This window comes from Spea bombifrons, chromosome 3, assembly GCF_027358695.1.
Source record: "Spea bombifrons isolate aSpeBom1 chromosome 3, aSpeBom1.2.pri, whole genome shotgun sequence".
Classification (NCBI taxonomy): domain Eukaryota; kingdom Metazoa; phylum Chordata; class Amphibia; order Anura; family Pelobatidae; genus Spea; species Spea bombifrons.
In genome coordinates, this window is record NC_071089.1 from 76,784,684 (window position 1) to 76,811,137 (window position 26,454).

General features: G+C 37.5%; 1 protein-coding gene across 1 annotated transcript in view; it reads left to right on the plus strand.

The window, feature by feature from the left end:
• The window catches only part of BMP5 (bone morphogenetic protein 5), a 55,873-nt gene extending 31,932 nt beyond the window's left edge, over positions 1-23,941 (plus strand). The window contains exons 3-7 of the mRNA XM_053460176.1: positions 8,893-9,041; positions 20,312-20,509; positions 21,553-21,629; positions 23,039-23,149; positions 23,763-23,941. Coding sequence (XP_053316151.1) covers positions 8,893-9,041; positions 20,312-20,509; positions 21,553-21,629; positions 23,039-23,149; positions 23,763-23,912 — 685 coding nt within the window. The 3' untranslated portion in view covers positions 23,913-23,941. The remainder of the gene's footprint in view (positions 1-8,892; positions 9,042-20,311; positions 20,510-21,552; positions 21,630-23,038; positions 23,150-23,762) is intronic.
• Positions 23,942-26,454: the final 2,513 nt, after the last annotated feature.

Consider the following 26,454-nt stretch of genomic DNA (forward strand, 5'->3'; position numbering starts at 1 on the left):
CTATAGGAAAAAAGTTTTACTAGTAAATATTAATTCATGTAAACGAATTTTCATAGTTAATAAAAGCTATGATTGAGAAAAATATATATATTTTTATTTACTCTGGCATATAGGGGGTTAAAAGGCATATCATGGGGCAGAGGGGCATATAGGGGGTTAAAAGGCATATCAGAAATGTCTTATACCCTCCTATATGCCACTGTGCCCCATGATATGCCTTTTAACCCCCTATATGCCCCTCTGCCCCATGATATGCCTTATACCCCTATATGCCACTCTGGCATATAGGGGGTTAAAAGGCATATCATGGGGCTGAGTGGCATATAGGGGGTTAAAATGCATTTCTGGAGATATATATATATATAAATACTGCTAACAGCAATCACACTCCTATCAAGCCAAGGCAGCCAGTACATGCTGGAACCTGGGGATGTTAGAAGTGTGATTACAGCCTCCCTATGCCATGCTACCACCCCCACCCCCTTACACATCCATGCTATCACACACACACACACACACACTCATTCACAAACATTTAAATACTCATTCATTCCATTAATCACACATACACACACGCTCAAACCCCCCACCCCCTTACCTGAACTGCAGATCTCCCACTCGCAGACTTCTGCAGGGGCCCGGCTGTGCGAGCAACTTCTCTGGCCCCGCCCCCAGAGGAAGGAGGGGGGAGGTAGAGTTATGTGAGGACTGTGCTAGCTTCCTGTTTCCTGCTGCTAATAGCAGAGACGCTGCTCGCGATCAAAGCCCGGTAAGCAGCACGGCCGAAGCAGAATGAGGTCTGATTAGAAGACGACCTCGATTATAAGACGAGGGGTATTTTTCAGAGCATTTGCTCTGGAAAAAACCTTGTCTTATAATCGAGCAAATACGGTATTATCAATAATAACTATTAGGTTTTATGTATTTCCATGATTTTAAAAGAAGGCCCTACTTGTCTTGAACAAAACGCTGTATAATTTGTGTGGGTACATCAAATATGGAAAAGCTGAATCATGGTTTAACAAACATATGCTAAAAATCTCCCCAAAAATCTTGGAGCCTTAGGGTATAAAAATAGGAGAGTTTGATTAATTGTAACAAATTACCTGAGGTGAAGTTTAAAAACAAAACAAAAAAAACCTCCTATATTATTATATTAAAAATAACATTATTATTATTTGAATTATCTTTTTTTATATAGCGTCAACAATTTACAAAGCTAGAAATCAGAGACTAAGACAAACCAATACATTAGATTAGAGAGGGCCCTGCTCGTAACCTTACAATCTAGAGATTACTGTTCCTGCTTCTTTCTCCAGTGTTACCATTTTGTGGCAGAAAGGCCACCAAGACATCCAAATAGAATCAAAGCCATACAATAGGCTACACATGTAGCTAGTCATGAAGGGAATGCATTACATTGTCAGCTTAGCTAGGTTTATTAGCTTAGTTGAAAGGTACGAAACCAACACTAGTGAGTACATGGTTTAAATAATTGTACATCCAGTTGCTTTAATGGGAAACAGCAATATCCTTAAGTTTTGGGAATCTAACTCTGTTCCTTAAAGTCCAGGTTTAATTAATCAGTAAATGTCATAATTTAAATCGAGGAAATGCAGATGGAAACATAATAAAATCTAGTGTTGGAAGTAAAAATATCTGATAATGACTCTCACTCAAATGTGATGATTAGCGAGTAAAAAGTAAGACAACAAGCAGCTAGGGCCGAAAATGACAAAGGTAAAATAATAATAAAAATGTGTATTAGTGTAAGAATTATGACTAGAGACAATCTGGAATGTTTCTGTTTGAAACCCCATAACTTAAAGAAACAAAATAAATAATGTTTGAAAGATTAATTTTTTAGAGTTCAGTGCACTTGTTTGTTTTTCCTATAAATTTGCAATGGAAAAATAGGAAATATTTAAAATTAAATAATGCTTATCTCTGGAATTTGAACAAGTAATTGCTATTCCAAATATCAACTAATTGCACCAGATAGATTTTCGTTGGACTTTCTTTATTTTTCCAATTAAGACTTAAAAATAGCATTCTGTATAAATAATTACTTACTAAAAAACTGAACAACTGAAATAGCAGAATAATGAAATTTGCCAAGCAAATCACAAATACCGGAGCAGAAAGTAAAGAAAGTTTATTGAAACAGGTTAAATTGTCAGTTGATAAAGTGGAGAGAAAAAATATTGTTTTTTCTGCAAAACTACTTGTTAAGTGCCAAATATTTCCAAAAGTTGCTGTTTGATTCTTCATGTGATTTTGGCTTTTGCAAACTTTTTGAACGCCAGAGGGGTGTATCCTCTCTGGCATGTAAAAAGCTTCAAATGTTAAAGCTTCAGTACATAAGTGTGACTCATACCATTAATATGCTGACAAATAATATATTTTAGTATCTGTTATGAAACTGCTGCATTTGAAGACAAGGACCATAAGATTTTGCCACTGCTGCCCCTTTACCAGAGCACAGAGCAAGGAGAATTTCAGGGCCCCTTATTCCTTAGGAAAATACATTTTCTCTCCATGAGTAGACCTATTACTAGCTATCACTGAATTCTACAGATTTTTGTTGCAATTAAAGTATTTTTTTTCAAAATCATATATATGCCTCATGGAATGAGAGGGAAACATTCATTGTTTTATTTAAGCAAAAGTGTTGGCAGTGTTTTGAGGAAACAAGTCTTGCTACCACAAATAGAAAACTCAGTCCTTGTGATAGCACTTATTGAATTGTTTTCTACCCGCCAGCAAAAATATTCAAGCAATCAACAGTCAGTTACACTAAGTAAATATTTTGTAAATTTAGAAAACATCTTAGCATTTCTATTAGCAGCAAATTTGTTTTTCATTAAACAAATACAAACTGCTAAAACACTGTTTTTAATTGGAGTAACATTCAATAAATCATCCAATGATCTCCTTCTATCCTCTCCTCTAAATTCTAGCTCTCATGCACTGCTACCCCTATCCTCTGGAATGCCCTTCCCAGCCTATCCACCTCTCACCCTGCCTTCAGTCCTTCAAAAAATCCAACAAGGCCCATTTCTTTAAGAATGCCTACAACTTTACATGTTAACACCCTTCCTCCCATATTCCTTAGCTCACCTTCCAAATCCCTCTCCTGCAGAACATGTGAGTGCTTGTGATTTAAAATTTTGTAAGTTTGAGGTGTAGAGATACAAGTGCATGTACATTCAAATCTCGCATGTCCTTGCCTGAAACTTGCAGGATTTAAGCAGGCACATCATGGGCTTAAATGATCTTAGAAAGCGATCAATGATTGCTTTTTTCACTCAGATGCTGTTGCTGCAATGTTTCAACATCGAGGCATTCAGCAATAGCAAAACAAAATTGTGTCCACATGTAATCACTCCCCGGAGCATTTACATTCACCTGATTAAAAGATGACATGTTTTATCAATATGGGGGCGCCCTGATGCAGATTACGAGCCTTTAGGAAATGATTGGTAATCACTTCCTTTGCTCAGAGGGTGTTGCTGAAATGCCTTGATTTAAGCATTGCCTTTGACCAGTATGTTGACACAAATACTGTTATAAGAGGCTTCCTTTGATTTTAACTCCTTCCTTGCTGTTGATTACTGCATAGGCAATGATCTTGCACAACAGCACTTTTTTGCTGTGTGTTAGTTTTGCCACATTTTTTAAAGGTTAGAGGTTAGGAGCCATTAACTCCTTCCTTTCCGTAGATCACTGCTTAGGCATTGATCCAGTTGCAGCAGCATGTTTTTGCTTATTGCACTTTTTTTGCTTAATGCACCAGATACACGAGTGAAAGGATAGCCACTTTGACCCTCCACTTTGGGCCTTTGGCCACTTTGGACCTGAACATCTGGGAACCAGAGCCAAAATTGTTTGGGACCTAATATTGCTCCTTATGAACAAACACTACCATTTGTATGTAAATAACTTCTATAAAAGCATCCCTTTGTTCAAGCTAATGTATTGCTTTGACACAATAGCTTGTGGCACTACACATGGAACTGTGTAGGATTTCCACAATATCTGGTTCAAACTCGGCTACACTGCCACTATTTTATAGGTAAAGGTAACATGTTTAGAACATTGAAAAATACAATTGAGTTACAACAGAAAAGAGTGCAATATTTTTAAGAAATGTAATTCTTTTATTGGATGCTAAATAAAAACTTTGGTTGGCGTTCCCCTTCTAGGTACGAGAGAGTTGAGAAGTGGACTTCATTAGCATCACTTTGCCTCTGACTTATTTCCTTTCTTCTCAACAACCTCTCCTAACCATAGACCTTAGCTTTTTTCAATCTTCAGAAACTCGCAACCGATTTACTACCTCTTCTCTTTCCCATTTCAAACACATCATGCCCTAACCTTGCTACCTCTCTCTATAACTCTACCCTCACATCTGCTCTTGAGGATGTAGCCCCAACTGATTCATGCTCTTCATGAAGCTTATGTTTCCAACCCTGCACACAACACTTACCCACCACCTCCGACATTGTCCGGCACTGCTGAAGGTAGTTGGCGGAAGTCTCATACTACATCTGATTTCCTGCCATATAAATTCATGCTATGTTCCTACTACTCTGCTCTCACCCTTGCTTAGGAAACCTACTTACCTCCCTTATCTTTTCTCTCTCTCATTACCCCAAATGGCTCTTCATTACCTTCACTTCCCTTCTTCTCCCTATCACAACTACCCCTACCACTAACCTTACTGCCTCTGACTGCCACATAGATCAGAAATCAAACTGAAACTATTTCACTATTGTGAAATACACCAATCAGCCATAACATTATAATCACCTGCCTAATATTGTGTAGCTCTCCCTTTCGCCACCCACCGAGGCATGGTCTTCACTAGACCTCTGAAGGCATGCTGTGGTATATGGCACCTAGATGTTAGCAGCAGATCATTTATGTCCTGTAAAATGCGAGGTGGGGCCTCCATGGATGCATCCTGGTGCCATGTGCCACTTCCAGCAGAAGTGGTGGATGTTAATACAGCGAAGACATTTAAGCAAGCATGGGAAAGGCATAAGGTTAAGCTAGATATAGGATAAAGCCATGGACTAAGGAAAGTATTCAGAGGTTGGGCAGACTGGGTGGGCCGAATGGTTCTCATCTGCTGTCACTTTCTATGTTTCTATGTGTTCTTCATGTAAATAGCGCACACGCACCTGGCCATCCACGTGATGTAAAAAGAAAATGTAATTCATCAGACCAGGCCACCCTCTTCCATTGCTCCTTGGTCCAGTTTGTATGCTCATGTGTCCATTGTAGAAGCTCTCGGTAGTGGACAGGGGTCAGCATGGACATCCTAACTGGTCTGGGGCTATGCAGCCCCATACACAACAAACTGCGATGCACTGTGTGTTCTGACACATAAGAACCAACATCAAATTTTTTAGCAATTTGAGCTACAGTAGCTCGTCTATTGGAATTGACCACATGGGCCAACCTTGCCCATGACCTTGTCGCTAGTTCACCACATTTCTTTCTTTGAACCACTTTTGCTAGGTACTGACCACTGCAGACTGGGAACATCCCATAAGTGCTGCAGTTGTAGATGCTCTGACCTAGCTGTCTAGCCATCACAATTTGTCTCTTGTCAAAGTCACTCAGATCCTTACGCTTGCCTATTTTTCCTGCTTCTAACACATCAACTTTTGTAGGATTTCCACAATATCTGGTTCAAACTCGGCTACACTTGCTGCCTAATACATCCCACCCACTGACAGCTGACATGATAACAAGATTATCAGTGTTATTCATTTTACCTGTCAGTGGTCATAATGTTATGGCTGATTGGTGTATCTGCACAATCGTCCTGCTGCCCTTGCCCTTCCTTTGACTCTGCAATTTCCCATACACTCAACTATTCTTCTTCTTCTACATTAAGCCGATTCTGTCTGGTCACTGAAGATTAAGTTCATACTCTATGTTGTTCATTTTGGCCAATCACATGGTCACTACATTAGCTCACATCTTCAACCTCTTCCTCTCTACTGGATCTGTCCCATCCTCTTTCAAGAAAAAAATCCCTCCCTGCATCCAACTGATCTGTCTAACTACTGTCTCATCACTCTACTTCCTCTTGCCTCTTAGCTTCTTGAGTGAATTGTAGACAATCAATTAACTATGTTTCTTGACTCCAACTTTTTTCCTGACCCTCTTTAATTTGTTCCTTCCTAGGATAAAGCTCCACTTAGGCTCTTTCTCCCGTCTTGACTATTGTAACCCTGTTGTAGCTGATCTACCTCAAACCCGTCTCTACCCTCTACTTTCCATTATGACCACTGCTGCTGGACTTATCTTTCTCACCCATTGCTTAACATCTCTTCCCTCTCAGTCTTTTTACTGACTACATGTGTGCTCAAGGATTAATTTCAAAATCCTGACTCTTACTTTCAATGCCTTCTCCACACTCATCCCCAAATACACTCCTACCGGTCTCTCTGCGCATCGGATGATCTCCATCTGTACTGTGCTCTGATTTCTAGTTCCCATGCATGGCTGCAAGATTTCTCAAAGGCTACCCCTATCATCTGAAATGCTCTCCCCCAACCTATCCATCTTTACTCCTGCCTTTGATCCTTCAAAATATCCTTTAAGACCCACTTAATTAGGGATGCCCTTCCTCCCATCTTTTTAGCTTACCTTTCCTAGTCTCTCACCTGCCTTTGGAGTTATTCCAGTGTGACTGGCCCTTCCCTAACAGTGGCACTTTTACCTCTTGTGTAATATACCCCAATGCCTTCTAAATTGTAATTGAACAGGGCCCTCATTAGCACTAGATAAACAATAAATAATAATAATGAGTAGGTCATTATAATTGCCACAATCCATCATGTGATGTTTGGATTAGGAATATTCCCAAAATATCACGATTTCCTACAATGAAATCTCCAGATCTGCAAATCAACAAGGTTAATTGAAACAATGTGAAATAAAAAAGTTTTGTAATAATTCAAAGAACAATATTTATCATTTTGTGATATGTTAACTTCAAAATACAACGTTTACTTTTACTAACTGGGCTGGAAGTGTGGGAAGTACCACAGACGACCCTGATTATAAGACGACCCCCCAAAATCTGAATATTAACTTAGGAAAAAAAGAAAAAGCCTGAATATAAGACGACCCTAAAGGAAAAAAGTTTTACCAGTAAATGTTAATTCATGTAAACTATTTTTTTTAATAAAAGCTATGATTGAGAAAAATATATTTTTTTTGTTTTTATTTCTTGTATTTTCCAACCTGTCCCCCAGTTACGCACATCTGCCCCCAGGCTTGCCGCACCAATATGGCACTGTGGCCCATGATATGCCTTTTAACCCTCTATATGCCACTGTGCCCCATGGTATGCCTTTTGACCCCCTATGTGCCACTCTGCCTCCAGAAATGCCTTATACCCCTATATCCCATTCTGGCATTTAGGGGGTTAAAATGCATATTATGGGGCAGAGTGGCATATAGGGAGGTATAAGGCATTCCAGGAGGCAGAGTGGCATTAAGGGAGTTAAAAGGCATTGTATAGAGCACTCTGCCTCCAGAAATGCCTTATACCCCTATATGCCACTCTGGCATTTAGGGGGTTAAAAGGCATATTATGGGGCAGAGTGGCATATAGGGAGGTATAAGGCATTTCAGGAGGCAGAGTGCTCTATTAACGCCACTCTGCCTCCTGAAATGCCTTATACCTCCCTATATGCCACTCTGCCCCATAATATGCCTTTTAACCCCCTAAGTGCCAGAGTGGCATATAGGGGTGTAAGGCATTACACACACACACACACACACACACACACACACACACTTACCGGTGCTTCCAATTTCCTGCTGCATTGCCGGGGCAGCGGGTTGACGTCTCATTCCGCGGCAGCCGGAAGGAGGTGGAGTTGGCAGCGGGGGTTTGTATGCGTCCGTCGCAAATACCTTCCCCGGCTGTCAGAGATCAGGAACTCTGGAACTCTAATCTCTGACAGTCGGGGAAGGTATTTGCGACGGACGCATACAAACCCCCGCTGCCAACTTCACCTCCGGAAGCACCGGTAAGTGTGTGGGGAGGGGGGGGCGACGACAGGAGGATCCAGGTCCCCTGCAGCGGTGCGGGGGATCTGGATCTTAGTCTCCTAATCAGACCTCTATTTGAGGTCTGATTAGAAGACGACCCCGATTATAAGACGAGGGGTATTTTTCAGAGCATTTGCTCTGAAAAAAACCTCGTCTTATAATCGAGCAAATACGGTACTTGGTATGATACACACTCAAGCAGGATGATAATGGAAATTATATAAAGTTATTGTGATTACGTGTATTAAATTTTTTGTAGTGCTAACAGATGTATTTAGTGCTTTATAGTTTACAGTATTAGAAATGGGTGGTACAATAAGTAACATAGAAACATACAGTAGATGGCAGATAAGAACCATTTGGCCCATCTAGTCTGCCCAACATCTGAATACTTTCCTTAGTCCCTGGCCTTATGTTATATCTAGCTTAGCCTTATGCCTATGCCATTCTTGCTTAAACATCTTCACTTTATTAACATCTACCACTTCTGCTGGAAGGCTATTCTATGCATTCAATCCACTACCCTTTCAATAAAGTAATATTTCCTGATGTTACTTTTAAACATTTGCCGCTTTAGTTTAATACTATGTCTTCTTCTTGTGGTAGTATTTCTTCCTTTAAATAAACTCTCTTCCTTTAGTACAGTCCTATAGTAAGGACAGTAGGTCCCTGTCCTATAGGGCTTACAGCCTAAATATAAGTAGAGGAGATGGTATAGCTATTTATATTTGATTTTCCCTACAGCAGATTGAACTGGTTTTTACTTTTATGATTATTAGTACTAAGTGCATTTAACGTTTATGTTAACAGGGATGCAGACCTTTTCCTTCTAGATACACAGAGAATTCAAGCATCTGATGTTGGCTGGCTTGTGTTTGATATTACTGTAACGAGCAACCATTGGGTGATTAACCCACAAAACAATTTGGGATTGCAGCTGTGTGTGGAGACAAGTGATGGTAAGTTGTTATTTAAAGATCATATTTTAGGCATAAGAATATTATGCCAACAATTAAAATTTACTTTTTTGAACATTTGTCATTTTATTTAGATTAAGTAACCTAAAAGCGAGCTGCCTAGAAAAACCAAAAAATGTAGCCCATTGGAATCATTCAGCAATTGGACTGAATTATAGCCAACAACTCTATTCTGCTTTAGAAATTTAAATTTTCATGGACATTAAACATTTTTGTGCCTTAAAATGATCTATTTACCTTCATTATTTAACCTGGATTATTATGCATGTTATTCTGTTCCAAAGGGGAGCATTTTAAGTGACTACTAAAAACTGCATCTATATAATTCACTTTTTTTCAGTCAGTGTTTATGTGGGTTAATTAATAGAAATCTTGAAAATGAATTCGAAATAAAAAAATATAAATATCAGTAAACTGAGCTATGTACAAATCAATTAGTTTTGCAATGTAGGCACATATTTAATATTTATTAGATGTTATTTTTTGGGGGCATTATATGTTAACCTGAGTAGATGTGTTGGTAAAATCGTAACACCTAGGAGGAGGTTCTCTTTTAGGTGGAGGGGGCATGCATTATACATGGGATTTGCGGTTTAGTGTCTTGATAAAAGTCTCTGAAATGTCAATATGTAATAAACCACTTCTTTTATTATTTGAAGGAATACATTGGCATACAGCACCAGGGATTGCTTCATAAACTGAGTCCACAGAGTACAGAAGTAATTGGAATTATATATACACACACACACATTATATGGATCAGATCATGTCACATTAAAAGAAGGATAAAGCAGCACATACATTTTTTAATCATATATTACATTTTATTAAAATTCAAGCTAAAAATATATAACATTGACAAGGTATGACTAAGAAAGCATACATACTAGATCAGTAGAGGAGATCTTAACTAAATGCTGCTGGAGGAGTCATATACCACATACTCTGAAAATACCTTTAACTTCTTTTAGAGGCCACATGTTTAAATTTGAATTACTATTTATTTCAAACATATGCTATTGCCTATTTCTCTTAGGAATACTATATCAAACTGTAATCTAAAAATGTCCTAAGTATTCATAACATATATTCAAGCATTTATGAGTTTCCCATTCCAAAACTATATTATCTTCCAGATTTAAAGACAAATTATTTCTATATTGGCTTTGATGTAATAAACCTTTCATCGTTTATAGAATTTGTTAAGGGAGTAATCTCGTTCAGATATTTATGATTTACATGTTACTGACATTTTATCTAGTACAATGAATTTATCCACTGGGGTCATATGAATTGTTTTAATCTGAAATATGTTTGCAATGGATAACATTGATTTAGAAGTATGTGATCAAAAATATTGGGCCAAATTCAATGACCCAGTCACAGTTGTGGATATGGTTTGTTTGGAAGGGTTGCCAGGAGAAAACCTCTTCTCTCTAAAAAGAACATGGCAGCACGGCTTGGGTTTGCAAAGTTGCATCTGAACAAACCACAGAACTTCTGGAACAATGTCCTTTGGAGAGATGAGACCAAAGTGGAGATGTTTGGCCATAATGCAGATCGCCACATTTGCTGAAAACCAAACACAGCATATCAGTACAAACAGCTCATACCAATTATCAAACATGGTGGTGTTTGCAGTCATTGAGTTGACCATGAACTCCTCTGTATACTAGTATTCTAGAGTCAAATGTGAGACCATCTGTAAGACAGCTAAAGCTTGGCCAAAATGAGGTCATGCAACAAGCCAATGATCCCAAGCACACCAGCAAATCTACAGAATGGCTGAAAAAGAAGAGAATCTAGGTCTTACAATGGCCCAGTCAAAGTCCATTCCTCAACTCAAGTGCTGTGGCGAGACCTTAAGAGAGCTGTGCATAAACAAATGCCCACAAACCTCAATGAATTGAAGCAACGTTGTAAAGAGTGGGCCAGAATTCCTCCATAACGATGTGAGAGACTGATAAAGTCATACAGAAAACGATAACCGTATTTGCTCAATTATAAGACAAGGTTTTATTCAGAGCAAATCCTCTGAAAAATACCCCTCGTCTTATATTCAGGGGTCATCTTATAATCAGACCTAGATAGAGGTCTGACTATAAGATTAAGATCTAGGTTCCCCGCAGTGCTGCAGGGGACCTGAATCATCTTCTCTGGGAGCCGGTGGATGTCTGCGCGATGCACGCCGACAACCTCCGCTTCTAACATGACCTTCCACCATAGAAGCCCTGGCAGAAGTACTGGCCAGCAGCAGCAGAGGTTGTCTATGCACCTCGCCCAGATGTTCACCGTCTGCCAGAGAGCGCTGCAGGGGATCCTCCTCTCTGGCAGCCGGTGAACGTCTACACGATACGGGTAGACAACCTCTGCTGCTCCGCTGGGGCTACATGCAGACATTCACCAGCTGCCAAATAGGAGGATCCCCCGCAGTGCTGCAGGGGACCAGGATCCTTCTCTCTGGCAGCCTGTGAATATTTGTGCAATGCGCGCAGACAACCTCTGCTGCTACCTGACACTTCCGCCGGGGCTTCTATGACGGAGCACCGGCGTGACCTTCCGGGGCACAGTCATAGAAGCACCGGCGGACGTCCCGGGTAGCAGAGGAGGTTATCTGTGTGCATCACGCAGACGTTCACTGGCTGCCCCCACTTGACACCAGGGAGTCTGGAGCATGGGGGACAAGTCTGGGGATGCATCAGTAAGTTGGGGGGGCATATAAGGGGTTATAAGGCATATCAGGGGGGCAGAGTGGCATATAGGTGGTATAAGGCATATCAGGGAGGCAGATTTACATATAGGGGGGTATAAGGCATATCTGGGGGGCACAGTAGTAAGCCGTGGGGCAGATGTGCGTAACTGGGGTGCAGGTTGGCAAATAAAAGGAAATAAAAAATCTATTTTTCTCAATCATAGTTTTTATTAAATATATTGAGGCTTTTTTTCCTAAATTAATATTCAAATTTGGGGGGGTCGTCGTAATCAGGGTTGTCTTATAATCAAGCAAATACGGTACTTCAAGTTATTGCTGCTAAAGTTGGTTCTGCAAGCTTTTGATTCATAAGGTGTAAGTAGTTTTTCACACATGGTTTCTCCATTTTGGCTTTATTTTTATTGAGTAAATCATGACATAGTGTAATATGTTATGTATTACTGTTAATCTGAGTTTGTATTTACCTAATTTTTAGACCTGCTAAGGCACATATGATTGTTATGTTCTGATAATGTAAAACCATAGAATTCAAAGAGGGTGTACTTTCATTTTCACATGACTGTAGTCTCTAGACTTTCTAGAATTGTTACTCCCTAATCAGTGATGGAACTCCCAGGGTACATGGTCATGTAACATATCCAAACACACACACACTAACATACCCAAAGACACATGTTCACACACTAACACATGTGTTAGTTTTTTCTGCATGTGTGTGGGTCGCATACCCAGACACACACTTTCACTAACATGCATGCTAACATACCCAAACAAAGGCACATGTTCACACACTAAAATATGCACATAAACACACACACTAACATACCAAAAGTAACACACACTAACATACCCAGACATTGACACACTAAAATACTTACATGCACACACACATGCACAGACAAATACACGTTCACACTCTAACTTATCACTACACACACACATACATACATAGACACATATACAATTTATACAATTTATCTTGTAAAGCCTCAGCCTGTTTGATAGAGTTCACACGGTGAGCTGCTGCACTCACTCAGCCCTTTCTCCTCTTGAAAATTATGGAGATAAAGAGGTAATTCTGGGTGTCCAGGTGTTGGTTGTGCAGTTACCTCTACAGATCTCACGTGAGACACACCTCAATGTATTTTTTAAGGGAAAAAATTCCAGAAAATCTGACTAAAATGTATTTTAACATATGCTAACTTTCTACAGACCTCATGGAATTGTTTAACTGCAAGTGTTTCCCTTAGCTTTCATTGTAGCATTTTTTAGAAGTTGTTATGTAGATTGTACCTCTAAGCAATTGATTTTATGCCGGTCATTGAATTGCATACCATCCATTGTTCACATCCGTTAAAACCATTTGAGGTTTGGGCAGGTAATTGAATTGGGCCTGTTTAATCTTTTGTTTTGTTTGCTTAATGACAGTGGGAATCAACCCGAAATATAGTCAACTGGGACTCCCATGGTAAATTTGCAGATCACAAATTTATTTGGCCGGATTTAGTTATTTTTTTAAGTAATTGTTGTAACTGTTTTAGAAATATTTTAAAACCTTACCTTATAGAAGTGGAGATCTGTGTTAGGATGTATTTATTTTCCTCTCCTGAAGTTCCTCTTCTCCTCAAAGGCTGCCTAAATCAATCAACAGTAATCAGGAGATGGATATTTTAATTGGGAGGAATAAACATACAGATCATGAGAAAAGGAAATACACCTTTATCATGGCACATACATAATGTGGGTTTTGATATGTGAACAACCCTTATTATTTAGTGTACCTCCCTGTAAAATGTAGGATTAGTGAAAAGTGGAGGGATCCAGAAAACATAGCAAATAATTTATAAGGAGGAGAATTTTAGTCCCATTGAAATCAATGGGTGTAGCTAAAAGAGGCCTCATTCTAACTCTAATAACTAAAGAATGTCTGTATCAACTTGCAATCAGTAAAATGCATCAGAGTCGATTTGAAACTGTTGGCTCTATATACTGTAAAAAAGCTAATAGTGATAATACACAAGTTCACCTTCCTCTCCTCATTTCAGCAGCCATATTTCCACTGCCAATGAGTTATTCAGGCAAATAATCTGCTTGTTCTGTAAACTTCAAATTGAACTGTAAAGTTTTTTGTCACTCCTGAAACTAAACTGTTTATTTACTCGCGCTTTAGCAGAGACTAAACATCTTGTTTTGCTATTTATCTAATATAAAGGGTTACCTGGGCATTATTAAATCCTCACCTCACCAATTTGACTAGGCTTTATGCAAGCTATCTACAGGATACATTTGCTAAGATCCTTCATAATTCATAGTTTATTTAGTGAGGTGAAATATCTTGCCTTACTGATACTCATCTAAAACATATGATTTATTATATATATATATATATATATATATATATATATATATAATATTACAAATTGATCACAAACACAGAATGTTTGTGATTGATTTTCTTTATACAATGGTTATGTTCTAAAAAGACCTATATAAATTGCTGATATCAGGAAACATAAGTTATGTAATTATTGATGCAGACTATGTAATATTAATATTTACATTGCCAAAAGATTTCTGGCAGCAAATTGTGAAGTGGACCCTCTTGTAATTGTAAGTTTTCTTATTGGCAACAAATATTATTTTATCCATGTCCCTTTACAAAAAAAAGAGTTAAAGGTGTTGTTCTTGGGACTTTCCTTGAAACTTGGCCAGCATCTCTTTTGCTCCTCATGGTTTCTATTTAATAGTTGTCATCACCACCTTTCGTTTCAGAATTTGGCAATCCATGGTTTCATAAAGGAGAAACATCTGGGTCTTCTATGTCTTAGGGCTATGAAAGGAATTGAGCATTGAATAAAATGTATTTTGATTCATTTTCATTGCTTTCATATGGCAAACTATTGATTTTTACAGTTCGTGACATTCACATCTGTCGTATAACGAGGATGGGGAAATATGTGTAATAATATATAAAACCAGTAACTGACCCGATTTCTAGTGATTAACTCACCTGTGCTCATAAAGGGTCATAAGAAACTTAAGCTTAAACAAAGTATGTGAAACACATACCTGATGATAGACCAGAGCTATGCGCATATGCACAAGTGTGCACAAATAGAGACTCAAAGCACTGACAGTTTGTAGCCCAGTTTATCATGGTTATGATGTCCCTGATATATTTACCCCTAGATAAAAATTGTGATGTCATGAAAAAGTGCACTTTCAGTCAGCAGTCTTTTTCCCACCACTTCATCTTTGATTGACAAAACATATACGGCTTTGTATAAAATCAAGATTGGACTGGGATGTAAAATAGGCCAATGCACTTTAAGGTCTTTAAGACACAAATATGCATCTGCTTGTTGGATATATGCTGCCACCATACATTTGGATACATTTGGCTCTTATGAATGTGGGCAGTCTGCTACACTTTTTCTTCAGCCTGGATGTAGAACCATAGAATGCAGCCGCATGTATCCAGCTGCATGCTACATTATTATGTTGGCTCCTTGAACAGTCCTCATGTTGGGTGAGTGGAATATTTGGACACATTTGCCTGAAAAGCCCCATGGCCAGTCTTAACCTGAATTAAATGTTGATGATATTTTGTGCGAGTTGTCATTTAAAGCATTAATAAACAGTAAATATAACCCCAATTATTTTCTGTTGTGCCATACACAAGTTGCTATTTGGCTGCTGGGTCATATTTCTAAACTCAACCAAGGGATTTGTAATAATAGCTTTGCAGAGGAACTGCATGCTGTCTGCATAAACAATGCAGGTAACTCCTGGAAGTATGCTATGTTTTCTTGCTTGTGCTAAAGTAAGATTCCAGTTCAATGTTCAATGAGGGATCTTGGAAAAGGAATTGCTGATGATCAATTAATCATGGGCATTTAAATAGCAGCACCTGTCTATTGCTTGGCTTAATCCCTATGGAAGCAGTAAGGGTATACTCACACACGGCTTCTCCTATTTTGGCTTTATTTTTGTTAAATACATAATGTCATCAGTGTAATATGTCATGTGTGGTTGTTCATCTGAGGTTGTATTTACCTAATTTTTAGACCTGCATTGTTTATTATGACTAATATGTAAAACCATAGAAGTGAAAGAGGGTGTACTTTCTTTTTCACACAACCAACATACAGTAGGTAAAGATGTAAAATCACATAAGCTTTTGTTTCTGATGGACGGTGTAATGGCTTTATAACCCAAAATACATTTTTGGATTATTTCATGTTTAATGCAGGTTATCACAAGTGAAATTTCAAGTTCAGTGGTAAAGCTACAGTTTATTACTTTTAATATCAATTATGAAAAATTAGAAATAAAGTATTTAGTATTTATTAATACAGAAATAAGACCTTAAAGAATGTTTGTTGTATAACAAAACTTAACATTTGTACAGCCAACCTACGTAATCTCTTATTTCAGGAACTTGATGGACAATTCTCCTGCTGTTCTTTTAAATAACACTTGGCGCTTCATAAAAGATATAACTTCCAATGCATTCACACAACAGTTGTGGTTGACACTGAATACGCAGCCATACAAACTGGCTCTCAGTTATAGCTAAACAGCCAATAGATTTCCTGCTAGCCTTGCCAAAATAATTAATCTAAGGTTAACCTTCCCACGGTATATTGAACACTGAAGTATTAATATTCCAGCAAAAAAAAAAAGAAAGAAACCCGCAATATTTAATTTTAAAATATAGGATCACAATGATGTTTAAAAAAATTAAATATATCAGTTGTCTTCCTGTTAACTTTGTTATTTTACTATAATGTACTAATGCAATAACAGAAAACTGCAAAACCATATAACATAGAATATAAACATTATGATTATCACTCATTATATCAGTCTTTTTTGTTTTAAATGTATTACTTTAGATTTATGGATAATACTTGTGGATTTAATACCTTTTCAATTCTTCTATATGCATACTTTTGACAGCTATGTTTAATTAGTAGATATACTGACCTGGACAGGCCATCTAACACTCTGCAAATGTCAGACGGGCCTGTGGCTGACAGCACTGTATATGTACCTTGAGGTCTGCTTGAGCAGTAGATCAAGTCATCCAGTTTCCGACCGCCAGCTGGATACACATAGCTACATGCAGGAGTGCAGAAGCATGGTGTGTGAATGTGCGTAACCAGTCGGTGGCCTCATCTATGTCATTTAGTGGCCAATGACTGCTTTTATTATATAGATAAACAAAAGTCCATTACCCACCAAACTTACTATATTAACGAAAAACATTGAGACATTTGTACTACCCCTTTAAGTTTAACCTAATACAACACACTGAATTCCATCCATGGCAATACAGTGGCCTCATATGTGGACAGATAAGAATTACACCGGGTTACCTAGACATCCATCCCGGGTCTTCATGCTTTTCCTCAAATCTTAAACTCTGCCATATCTTTCTCGCTTACACGTATGATTATCACATATTGCATCTGATCCACCCTGAACCCCTCATCTCCTGCTTTAGTCCCCTGCTTTCACTTAGTATGATTATCACATATTGCATCTGACCCCCATCTCCTGCTTCAACCACTTGTTTTCACCCGGTATGATTATCACATATTATATCTCATCAACCCTTAACCCCTCATCTCCTGCTTTAACCTCCTGTTTTTATTTGCATTCCACCGAGACAGCACTTACTGAATGCTAAAACAAAAAGCCCCTTCCCACTACTCTTGGACCTCTTGCAGCCTTTGACACAGTCGACCATCCCTCTTTCTACAAACCCTTAAAGCACATGGCATATGTGACACAACCATTTCCTGGCTTAAATCCTGTCTCTCTGACAGTACTTTTAGTGTCTCCTTCACTGGAACATGTTCCTCCCCTTTCAGAAAATGGCGTTTTCTAAGACCGCCATACTGCTGTTCTTTAATACTTACCATTCTTTGGTTGATTCCTACTCTTGCTGTATGCTTTGTCAACGGAAAACATCTTAAAACAATTCCAAGTGCTATACACCTGAAAAAACATGTTGTATAAGTGTTTATGTATTGAAGTGGGTCAGTTCAACGCATGGTATTTGGCTAGAAGTCATTTTTTCGCTTTTTACAGAAAAAAAGGCTGCCAGGAGGAGGAAGTCTGAGCTGAATTAATACATTTGCTACAGTGGAAGCAGAATAAAAATGTTCTAACCACAAATCAAACTATTACTTTCATTTTTGCCAGTGATCAGGTTTTTCTAAGAAATATAGACTCTGGCATGGAGCCAGTATATGTTTTAATGTTGAGGGAAAACCAGTATGGTTATTTATTTAAGTCCCAAATCTATGATGGGATATAGGCTCTTGTTTTAGTAAGAATTTGTTTAATAATGCTTCACATTTGGTATGCAGATGCCCACTGAATGTCTTTGTAACTATATCCCATTGTATTGCTTGTTACAACAATGAAAGTGTTGAGGGTATTGGAATTGTTGTACACATTTTTCCAATGTGTTTCAAAGCAAGCAGTAGATATTGCCCAGATCAGCATATAGCTTTGTCCAAGTGCTTTCCTATTTAAAGGACCTTTGTGTCCCTTCCCTGACTTAACAGCTGTACAGCTTCACATGACACTGTCTGTATTTCATGTAGACACATAACATTATAAAGGCTGCCAAAAAAGACCAGGTTTATTTGTAAAACTGTCCCTGATGCAATCTTAGTGACTTGTTTTGCTTACTTCTGTTCCCCCGAGAGGTAAATGTGTAATGGAACAAGATAAATACAGTCATAACAGCATAGCCAGTGGGAACAGTTTGATTCAATGTTTCTTTATATCCATTAACATTCTGTGATTGAGTTGTGTTGATGCAAGAACGCTACCCAGAATATCTTCATTTGCTTCTCCTCATTCTTAAATAGATTGTAATTGAACATTACTGATATGTTGCTTTCTAAGTACAATAATCAGTTTACGAAGTAAATAATCTTGGTTAGCCCAATAAAAACCTTATTGGATATGTATTGCACATACGAATATTCCTTTGTTTCCTTTAAAATAGTGTAAAACGTTTTTAACATTAATATGTCAGTGAGTTCAGGTTGATGGTGTGATGTTCTTAAATTACTGATGTAATACAATAGAATCTATAGGTTTGCCAGTTGTTGAGCTTTTTTTTAACATACTCAAAGCTGATGCTTATTTAAACTCAATGCATATTCTTATTTAAGCCCAGACCTAGCCTTTTAAAAACTTGCAATTTGTTGCAAATAAGTTAGCCAATAAATGTAAACTTTATCAAGTTTGCTTATTTTCTTTTCACCGCTAACGCCTATAGATTATGTAGTCATTACATTATGTCAGCTTCTCACACTAACAATGATAGTACTCTAGTATAAGCATAGTATCCCCATAATGCTTAATTGACTATTTAGGGAAAAGTTTTAGTGTTTGAAACTGAATTCTAGCACTATCCACCCACAGACTCAAAGACACATACCCTTTCAGCCAGACTAATGTACGCATCATTCTTAAACCAATGGCATGCACTCAAAATGCATATCACATATTCCAGATACACACAGTACACTCAACCACACCAACATACTTAGCCACACATGTTCCAATGGTCAGCCTACCCGTGTCAGGGACCAGTATCAGCTTAATAGATATTGTTGTAGAATGATCCAAGACTATGGATCATTCTCCCTTCAATGTCCATTGCTGGCCCTGTCAATTTCAACATTATTCTGTGGACCGCCTGATACACACATTTATCAAATGCTACTTTAGGTAGAAAGTGGCACAGGTATCCTCCTTTAAATTGAAAGAACCCTCTCATTTGTATTATGGGGCAAAACTATTGATAAAGGATCACATGAAAATAAGGCATTATACAAACATAAATTCACAGACGTGGACCATGAGTTTCTGCTAATAAAGAAATTGTAAGTATGTTGGCGCTGCTCAAAATGTACAATACCATGCATCATTATTTACCTTTGAATATGGCCTTCCGCTCTTGAGTCTTTTTATACAATATATAAAAACAACATTCTACTCATGTTTGGGCACTGTGTTTGGTCTGTGTTCCCAGGAATCCCCTACAATAACAACTCTTTTCTTGACAGTCATGAAACAAGTAGCAGCACCTTTGAAGTAATGAGTAGGCAGAACAGTAAAAACACTGTTCTGCCAAGCAAAGTACAAATGAAAAAGCAGTAGAAATCAAATGTCCGCCTGCCCAAATTTTAAAAACATATATTTGATCTGTGAGATCTGGAGCTTCTTTCATGAATGACTACTCACTTAAACGTGGGATATAAAGCATGTTACGTCAAACACAAACAATCCAATCAGATTTGCTTGATATGTATGGGGGGCAGTTATGAGGGCATATACAGCCTTAGCTTCTTTGAGTACAGCTCAGTGGAGGGCCTTTATAACCTGGTTGAATAAAGATCAAAAAAACCAAAAGGCAAGGTTGTTGTTATATCCTCCATTTTACTGGTTATCAACCAATATGCTTTCTGTTTGATAACATCATTTCTACTGGTTTCTTATTTTGAAGGTCGCAGTGTCAATGTTAAGTCTGCTGGGCTCATTGGGAGACAGGGGCCTCAATCAAAGCAACCTTTTCTTGTTGCATTTTTCAAAGCAAGTGAAGTACTACTGCGCTCAGTTAGAGCTGCAAACACCAAAAAGAAGAAGCAAGAGAGGAACAAGTCTACTGCACAGCATGATTCATCTAAAATGCCTGGTATTGGAGGTAAACAATTTTTGATATGTTGTGCATACTACTGAACACTGAAATTTGTTTTCAGCAAAAGACTTTATGGAAGTAAAGTATCACGCAAGCTATGTTACTTGCATCTTTGCAACAAAAATGTTCTACCATTGCTGCCGAAAGTTCAATAATATGGGTTTGCAACAGTAGAGAGTCGGCAGAAACACCGATGTTGGGAATGTTAACTATACTTTATGCACTTTTATTTCCAAATCTTTTACTAATTTTGGATAATTACCTTTTTGATGTTGAAATAATCATCAAACTTGGCAGAGTTCTAACAGATGCAAATAAATCCAAGAATAGCTCATTCAGGAACAAGTGCATTTTTTATAACTTGTCTTGTAATGAGTCACCATCGCTGAAACAGCAATGCAATGAGCTAAGAGCTCATGTATAATGATTGTCTGGCATAACACTGCTGCCAAAGACCACTTTGTCTACCCTAAGAGGGAAAACACACAGCAGAGTGATATGAACCACATATAAAATGGGAAGTAGATTTCAAAAAGTACACACTATTAACACAAACATGGATATTGCTGTATTGGTCCAAGTAAAGTAAGTCAAATTTTTTTTTTAAGAATCCATACTAAAGTACTCATAAAGTACTTTAATATGCATTTGCTGGTGTGGCCTTTCCTTTAAGTTGCATAAGCTTTTATCTGAGGAATATCAAGGACTTCTAAATTCATCTGTGCATCTACATCTGACTTCTGACAGCTTATTCCTAGTCTAGTAATTATAATACGAGTACACTGAATCCTTGTGCTTAGCAATACCCACATCTTCCATTGACTATACATCACACTATAGTACACTGAAAGTAATTAAACTCGATAAGACCCCGGCATGCAAACCAGTGAGCACAGTTTTAGCTTTAGGTGTCGGTGTACCGAACTTCTTAGAAGAAATCATGTTGTCTGTAAAATAGATATGACATTCAATTGTTTCTACAAATGTTTGCACCTATGGTATGAACAAGGATTATTTCCTAAACCTATTTACTTTTTTTCTTTCTACAGACTTTAATACAAGTGAACAGAAGCAAGCCTGTAAGAAGCATGAACTTTATGTCAGTTTTCGTGACTTGGGTTGGCAGGTAAGGATAACGCTGCTTAGTAACCACTGTTTCTATCAGTGATTAAAACAGATCTGTCACGTTTCCCTAAATTACTAATTTTACAGTTTGGTCATTTTAAGTCCAAGTCATGGTATTTACAAATTTAGAAAGTAACTAGTAATATGGGTTTTGGCACCAAGTACATATCAGCCCAAAATTATACAGTATTTTTCATCAGAAATTCAATGCGGATTGAAAAATCAACTATACAAGCTATAGATAGATTACTAATTAATAGTAAATTAAATTAATAATGCTAAATGTGTTGGTGCAGTGATTTATTCAGTGAATCTATTTGCTAGATTATAAAACATTTTTTTTTCTGAAAAAAAATCATCTGAAAAAATAACCTTGTCTAATAGTTGTCTGTTATTTAGACCTCAGACCCAAGGCACAGCTGACTAAGCCTAGGGGCTTGTCACTCACACTAACTCATGCACTCTCACTCACTCTCCTCTGCTCTTGACTCTCTTGACTCTCTCTCAATGTCTCTCTATGCTCTCTGCAGACAGCTTTCATGTCCCTATCTCCTCTCCCATAGCTCTGCTTTTTCACTTGCCTCTTCTTGTTCTCCTGTCTTCTTTCTTATGTCTTCTTTCATCATCTGCTTCTCCCTGTGCCTTCTTTCTACATCAGCTTCTCTGTGAACCAGGTCTTCTGAAGCACTTCCACAAAAGGGCAGAGCCTCCGGGCATATCCTTTCCCCCGACTGGAGAAAAGGGGTAGAGGCTGTTCCTGTAATTCTGTTTTTTGCTGATGTACTCCGAGAAGCCAGGAACGCTTCACTTTCTGAGAGAATCTACCTTCATTATCCTGGCCTTTCTGAGTATTTCTGTAAAAAGTGGAGCCATGTTCTTCCAATCAAGGGAGAGGATGTGCCTTTTTGTGGCAGTGCTTCAGGAGGCCTAGTTTACAGAGAAGTGGAAGGAAGGAGACACATGGAACGTGGACGAAGAAAAAAGACATAAGCAAGAAGAGATAAGGACAAGAAAAGTAAAGAGATGAAGTGCAGCTAAAGCGGTCAGCAGAGAAGGTAGGGAGACAATGACAGAGAATGTAAGAGCAAAAATAGTGTTTTTTTTTTTTTTTTCCAGTAGAGTCATCTTATATTCAGGCCTTTTTATTTTTTCTTCATTAAGATCCAAAGATTGGGGGGGGGGGTTGTCTAATAATCAAACAAATATTGCAACATCTAAGTGAAATATTAATTAATGCACAGAACATTGCTTACTGTTTTAAATATGTATTATTTCACATCACTTTATAAGTAAGACAATTTTTTCTGTAGATGTTTACAGGTATAATATAATGCAAAATGCAGTATCTTTAAACAACCATTGCCATTGCTAAAGAAATAGTTAGACATATGTGTCTATCCTTAATTTTAGGATTGGATCATTGCACCAGAGGGTTACGCAGCCTTCTATTGTGATGGAGAATGTTCTTTTCCACTAAACGCCCATATGAATGCCACCAACCATGCCATAGTACAAACCCTTGTAAGTATCACTAATGTGTCAGCACTGATTTGCTGTGGCTGGTATGTAATAAATGTTTTTTTAATTAAGGTTCTTTCCGGTTACCTGAATCAAAACTTCTCTTTATTGTTTCAATAAAAAGTAATATTGTTTGGGGTCACGTAGTTGCACTATAAATGTGATAATGAGAGAACAGTGTAAATTTGCTGCCCCCTCAAAATAACTCAACACACAGCCATTAATGTCTAAACCTTGGCAACAAGTGAGTATACCCGTGAGTGAAAATGTCCAAATTAGTGTCAATACTTTGTGTGTTTAGTTATTTTCAGGGGACAGCAAATGTACACTGTTATACAGGCTGTACACTCACTACTTTACATTGTAGCCAAGTGTAATTTCTTCAGTGTTGTCACATGAAAAGATATAATAAAATATTTACAAAAATGTAAGGGGTGTACTCACTTTTGTATATTCTGTGTATTAATACACATATAAATACATCGATTTGCATATACATAATCTATTGAATGTTGAAGGCATTTATAGACTGGATTTGTAGTTTATGAATAGGCCCATTTCTAATTAACCATTAGTTGAAAATGTAAACAATATATATTTTTGTGTGTGTTCACAGGTCCACCTGATGTTTCCAGAACACGTACCCAAGCCATGCTGTGCACCAACAAAACTTAATGCCATCTCTGTTTTGTACTTTGATGACAGCTCTAATGTTATCTTGAAGAAATATAGAAATATGGTTGTGAGGTCATGTGGATGTCATTAGCATTAAAGCCAGTGTAATTTTAACATAAATTGAAGCAATTATAAATTATGTATGAAAAAAGTAATATGGACTCATACCATCTTCATACCATCTCAATATTCATTTGTATGTACAGTGTTATGTATATAATAGACTTTTGTAATTTATTTTTATATAGTTACATTAATTAAATGGAGCATAGTACTACAATGTGTTGTATTCTTATTAAATGAAATTTCAGATTGTTAATTTAAAGTTGTAAGAGAAGAGGACCTTATTATGTTAGCAATTATTTTTGACAGCCCTAAACCTACCTATTTGTTGAGCTAGAACTACAAATTGCTTTATGAATAATAAATATGAGATATAAATGAGAAAATAAATGAGAACTAACTAAGGTAGATTTAAGAATGGTCTTTTGTGTAGTATTTATTTAGAAAATGTCAATGTAAAAGAGAAAACCATAAATGACATTAAAAAACAGAAGAGTTTACCGCATTTGTGTCAATTGAAAAGTACATATATTAATCTGTATAAATTTCCAAGGTACAACACCATATATAATCACCAGTGTGAATAAGTGTAATTGAAACTAATATTATAAAAGGAATAAACCTTCCAACCCCTATGACAGGTGTCATATCCCTGAAGAAGCATCGTATTCCTCACTGGTTCAAAGGCCACAAGTAAGAAAATAAAAATATAAGCCTCAAAATGCTTCAGTCTACCCCCTTATTTAGACAGATATGGTGATAGGAAAAAAACATGAAAAAAGCAGACAGCCCTCTGATTTAAAAAAAAAAAAAAAAAAAAAAAAAAGCAAATTTACTGCCAATATACAGTAATTGGAAGTACTTTTATATGAATTATTAATTTAATGGTTGTGTTTATTTTTTTGATATAATATAAGATTGTTATATTAATCCCAATTTTTTTTTTAAATCAGAGCGCTGTCCACTTTTTCATATATATTTATCTGTGCTATAATAATATAAAACTGTGACTTATCTTGTTGTAATAATGAATTTCTATAATATGTGGGGTTCATAATTAATTTATCAACTAGAGTCACATCAAGTTATACTATGTCACAATATTGGACAGAATTTGTACAACAATTAATTCTGAAGCAGTCATCTTTTATATTGATGTTTTCACATTCCCAGTCTTGCTCATAAATAAATATTTTGTCATGGCTCAAATGTACAGTTCATATTGTGATTACTTAATAGGTCAAAGCATTTGAATGGGAGTCAAGACCTTAAAGGTGGGCAAAGGGTATTGAGCATGAGATGGTGGAGTTAAACACTAAGTTATAATAACCATTGATTGAAGATGCTACAGAGATCTAGTATTGAGTTTCTATATCAGGAACGTTCCGTAAAGTTATAGTGGTTGATAAAAAACAAATCATGAAACAATATTTAATTTGGAATACAATATAAGTATAGACATGAGGCCCAGGGGCTGCATCTTAAACCCTTCCCTTGAGCCCTCAGCAGCAGCCTGAACAATCTTGGTTATCTGAAGTGTCTCATAGTGATGTAAGTGATGAATCCAAATGTATTCAGTAATCAGCAATCCAAAGTTCATCCTGCTAAACTAAGTTTGGTATACCACATGGTACAATAAAACTATTTCTTCAAAAGAATACCTGTTATTTTATACTCAAATGTCACATATAAATGAAGATTTCTCAAGGGTGATAGAAGTATCCTCTGCTTGTAATCATTTGTATATGAGAGAGCAATTATGTGTAAAATGGAATCCTCTTACAGGTCTGAAGATGCTACATGTATCTGCAAGATGGTCCACATTAGTAAGGGTATCTGGTCAGAGCTTCGTACGTTGTACTAAAAGTGAAGCCTCTCCCTGTCTGTGAGCTCACAACTCTGGCCTGTCACGAGAGTGTTCAAGTGCAGATAATACCGCTAATCAGGTAATTAAAAGGAATATATCCTGAGTAAGAGGCAAATGGCTTGAATTGTGTAGGATAAAAAAGGACAAACACTTGGGGCGACTTAATAACAAATTGCACGTGTAGCAAAAATAATCACAAATCCTGCAATTTACTATATGTGGGCATTGGTAAGCCAAAAAATATGTGAAGGTGCTGGTATTGCTTATGAAAGATGAGATCAGGTGAAGGGCCGCTGGCAGCAGGATCACTAAAAAGGTGGTTCAACTGCTGTACAAGCATCACGCAGGAACCCAGGCGCCGTCCTGTAGGCAAACCAAAGATAATGTCATAGAAGGTGTTCCAATACATAGTTCTCACTGAACTTCAGCAGATGCTCCCTTTTGCCTCCTCTTCCTAGAGTGGGTACATGGTCTATGACCTGAAACCATAAATTGCCAACCATGTGGCCCATTGCCTTAAGGGGTCTGGCAACTGGGGGATCTAAGCTCCCGTCCCCATCAATGCAATGTGGATATTATATTTGTGCTTTGACATAATAATTGACAGGTGCTTTCACCTACATAGACATGTCCACATGGGCATTTCAAAGTCATACTGACTACGAAGTCAGTTTTACATGTGTAGAAAATGAGGGCCATGATG